The 4741-nt window shown below is 42.0% G+C and overlaps 1 protein-coding gene across 1 annotated transcript; it reads right to left on the reverse strand.

Annotated features, from left to right (window-relative positions):
• Positions 1 to 374: 374 nt before the first annotated feature.
• LOC308350111 (olfactory receptor 51I1-like) lies at positions 375 to 1313 on the reverse strand (the record flags this gene model as incomplete). The annotated part of the gene is made up of 1 exon (XM_080815115.1): positions 375 to 1313. The coding sequence occupies one exon, from the start codon at positions 1311 to 1313 to the stop codon at positions 375 to 377; it is 939 nt and encodes a 312-aa protein (XP_080671241.1).
• Positions 1314 to 4741: the final 3428 nt, after the last annotated feature.

Genomic DNA, 4741 nt, shown 5'->3' on the forward strand with positions numbered 1-4741 from the left:
CTGAAGGGAGATGTTTACCAACTGAGCCACCCAGGCACCCCTGAAGTGAAAATTCTTATTCAAGTCTCTGTGTTCATAAACAAACCTCCGAGTATAAATCTAGGGCAGTGCTAAGAACTGGAATTTCTGGATGAAAGAGTAGATGCATTTTAAGCTGACACATGTAACAAAGGAGCTGACAAAATACTATACAATATGGATTTAGATTATAACCTCTTGTGTATGAAATATGAATTCTCAATACATTCATCAACATGCAGCCTTATCAAGCTTTCTGACTTTGACAAGGTGATGAGCATCCTGTGCTTCCCTGGACCACTTTTTGTGATGAAAAATACTGGCTTGTGGGTGACATCTCACTGGCCTTAACCCCGTTATTGCTTTCTTGGAAGAAAGAGTTGGATTAACCCCTGGCGAATCTGCTTTGTCTTAACACTGTAGATGATGGGGTTGAGCACAGGAGGCACCAGAAGGTAGACATTGGCCAGAAGTAGACGGATCGCAGGGGCCGCGTGCTTCACGAAGCGGTGCACGAGAGCCACGCTGATCATGGGCACATAGTACACAAGCACGGCACAGATATGTGACACGCATGTGTTAAGGGCCTTCCGCCGCCCCTCCCCAGAGGTAATGCCCAGCACCGTGTAGAGGATCAGCACGTAAGAGAGGACAATAAGCAGCGAGTCCAACCCAAAAGTGGAAGTAACAATGCAAAGTCCCAGAATGCTGTTGGGACGTGTATCTCCGCAGGGCAGCTGGATTAGATCTGAGTGAAGGCAGTAGGAGTGGGAGAGGACGTTGTGGCCACAGAAGGGCAGACGTTTCAGGAGGAAGGGCAGTGGGAACATGAGCATCACACTCTTCAGTCCAAGTGTAGCACCAGCAGCAGAAATACGGGACCTGGTCAGGATGGCGGTATACCTCAGTGGCTTGTAGATGGCCACAAAGCGGTCCACAGACATGGCCAGCAGAACTCCAGACTCCATGATGGAAAATGAATGTATGGAGAACATCTGCAAAAGGCAGGCTTCGAAGAAGATCTCATTGGCACCAAAAAGGAAGATGCCCAACACAGTGGGCAGGGTAGATGCAGAGACGCCAAGTTCTGCAAAGGCCAGCATAGCTAGGAAAAGGTACATCGGCTGGTGCAGAATGGTGTTTTTCCTGATCACTGCCAGGACCAGGCTATTGCCCACAAGTGCCATGAGATATATGGAGCAGAATGGGAAGATAAACCAAGGGTACAGGGCCTCCAGACCAGGAAGACCAGTTAGCAGGAAATATTTGGGGTTGAATTTACTGCTGTTGAACATTTTCCTATGGAGTCTGAGTATTTTGACCTGGGCGGGTGTCAGAGACACAACCTGGGGTGAGACACATGAAAATTATTAGAAACTAAGAGAGCCTGCAATTTCCTCTGCCTCATATGATCTGCCAACTTCCTCTCATTCACGACCAGTTCCTTTTGGTCTTCAATGGGAAACAAAAAGGTGGAGTCATACTTGCAAATAAGCTTATCTCTAGAATAAGGGAATCTGGTAGAATATTTTATCACTCATTTTTAAAACTAGTCTCCACTGTGGTTTCACTGTGTTTATCTGGTAGGAATTGAATGTTTTCCATGTTTTAATCAAGACATGGCATTGTGTAGTTTTAAAAAGACATCATTGGGAAGACACTAACACAAAGAAAGCTATAATCTGTCAAACATTCCCTAAATTCCCTGTTAAAGAATGTTGGATTTTAAGTAATCATTGGGGACAGGGGTTAGAATAAAACTACTTCAAAGTTAGTAGAGAATTGCTCAGGAGATAAAGATTCTAAATGCCTATCTCTGCCACTCCGAACAGCACTGAAGAATGCTCTCCACTGTAGACACAGACTTACATAGTTTTACAGGATGAAACAGCTCTAAAATGGTCTCAATTCTCCATGTTCTTCCTACAGCCTTCTGGATGATCATTTTGGCTTTTACCCACAGTGGGGTAGAACACACAAAAAGTCAATGTTATAAAGATTAATGAAGAGAAATACTTTGCCCACTGGAATTCCTATTAATGGAAAGAAGTATTCTGCCCAATGGAGAATTGCTCTCCCGTTGTCAATCCACACACAGCATGCTTAATCAATACTTACTGTGGTCTATGGGAATGATGGGCAGTAGTCCCAGAGGAGTCCCTTCAGACCAAGTTTTTGAAACTGCACATATAAAAACAAAAACTTTTTATTAAAATATTTTTTCTTATTTATATATATATTTTTTCATTTATTTGGTTGGTTGTGGGGGAGTGTGTGAGTGAGGGGGAGAGAACTGGGGGAAGGGCAGAAGGAGAAAGAGAATCCTAAGGAGACTCCCTGAAGAGTGTGGAGCCTGACAAAGGGCTTGATCTCATGACCCTGAGATCATGACCTGAGCCAAAACCAAGAGTTGAAACCAAAAGTTAGACACTTAACTGACGTGGGCACCCCCAAAACAAGTCTTTTTATTCATGATGGTCCACTTCAATAGTGCTGATGGCTTCTGAAAGCCTGCCTGGAAAGGCAACCTATATAGGAAACTGATTTTAAAATACATGGTGCCTCCTGGCACTTCAAAAATGGTCTGGTAGAGAGGAAGTCAGTGGCATCTGAATGTCATCCATCAATTTAAAATGGTAAGAGGAATGGTGATTTTTGTTCCCCTGCACTGTTTAAGATAAAGGAAAACTCTTTACATTCCATGCATGCATACTGTTTGAATGGCACACTTCTTAATGACGACAAAACTCCTGTGAAATCCACCTACTTAACTTGACTTGTCCGCAAATCCTGACACACCCTAACTCCTCTTTTCCGTCTTGGTCATTCTTGTGATTTTTGTTTTGTTTTTGTTGTTGTTTACTTTGTTTTTCTTTTCTGCCTTCCCTTTCTTAAGTACTTCAGCATATAGCTCAACTAAAAGTTGTATTTTAAAACAAATGCAGGGATGCCTGAGTGGCTCAGTTGGTTAAGCCTCTGTCTTTGTCTCAGGTCATGATCTTAGGGTCCTGGGATCAAGTCCAGCATCAGGCTCCTTGCTCAGTTGGGAGCCTGCTTCTCTCTCTGCCTCTGCCTGATACTCTGCCTGCTTGTGCTCACTCTCCCTCTCTCTGACAAATAAATAAATAAATAAAAATCTTAAAACAAAAAGCAAATACAACCTGCACTGTTGTTTGAGAGCATCTGCCTCAGATGTCAATCCTATGATGTCTTTCTCATTTGGGTATGTGGTTAATTAACCACTTTCTGCAATAGCACCTCCCCCTAATCTATCACTCTGTCCCCTGTGTTTCTGTTTGGTTTTTTGTGTGCCTTCTCCTAATTGTTCATAAGCTCTTCCAAAGAAGATATGGAGCCTATATTTTGAGCATGTCACCAGGACTTAATAAAAGGGAAGGGGTACAGGGAGGCAGGGAACAATAAAGAAGGTACATATTGATGTATAGTGATTTTGTCTAAGCTGGGAACTTGGGGCAGGAAGCCAGGGAAGAACTTTGTCTTCTTCTATCAAATGAGAGCCTTACTGAAGACAGAAAAACCATGTAATATCTCTTTACTTCACTGTGTAGGAATTTAAGTAATTAAAATTTAACTACTTATAATCCATTATTGTAAGAAATTAGAGATCGATGCTGATGAAAGAGGTGTGTGCATTGAGAGGGAAATATTAGAAGAAGAGGTTAAAGCCTGACATTTGGTAGGGAAAAGGTAATTCTTACTTAGAATTTGGTAATTTTTACTTAGAATTTACAAGGAAAAAAACACATTGATTTAGTATGATGTACCAGGTACTGTGGAAGGGTGCCCTATGTTATCTTTGTATAGAGGTCATCTAACTTATCCTCAAAATACTCAAAACGACCCACTCAAACACGTATTACAACTTGGGAGAATGAGGAATTGGCATTTTAAGTGACTTTCCAAGTCACACTGGTAAAACCGTAGTTAAAAAGGAGAGAAAGGAAGCTTGAACAAAAGAGATACAAGGAAGACCGTGGTAACAAATGGGATGGGAGAAGGGATGAGTCAGCCAGATGGGGAGGAAGGACCGTGAAAAGCACAGGTCATGGAGGAGCTGGGTTTAAGACTGACCAGGCCCTACAGGCTATGTGGCTGCCTGCCTGGGATGGAGAGGACAAGGACTACTGATTGGCTTGGAAGGTAAAGGAGAGGAAAGTGAGTAGGTTTAAGAAACAAAGATTTAAAAAGGAATTACATATCTAGTTTTAAAAGATTTGGATTTGGGGACAAAATGGAGGTTTTCCTGCCCCAGTTTTCCTGAATCAACAGAGAAAAGTTGAATAAAAAAGATCAAGTATTTCTCTGCCACCGTGAGGCTTTCTGCATAAAAGACTGTGTCCTTGTTTTGTTGACTGTTTCCTTTGCTGTGCAGAAGCTTTTGATCTTGATGAAGTCCCAAAAGTTCATTTTCGCTTTTGTTTCCTTCGCCTTTGGAGACGTATCTTGAAAGAAGTTGCTGTGGCTGATATCAAAGAGGTTACTGCCTATATTCTCCTCTAGGATTCTGATGGATTCCTGTCTCATGTTGAGGTCTTTTATCCATTTCGAGTTTATCTTTGTGTACGGTGTAAGAGAATGGTCGAGTTTTATTCTTCTACATATAGCTGTCCAGTTTTCCCAGCACCATTTATTGAAGAGACTGTCTTTTTTCCACTGGATGTTTTTTCCTGTTTTGTCGAAGATTATTTGACCATAGAGTTGA

Source organism: Martes martes (assembly GCF_963455335.1).
Source record: "Martes martes genome assembly, chromosome: 10".
Lineage (NCBI taxonomy): Eukaryota > Metazoa > Chordata > Mammalia > Carnivora > Mustelidae > Martes > Martes martes.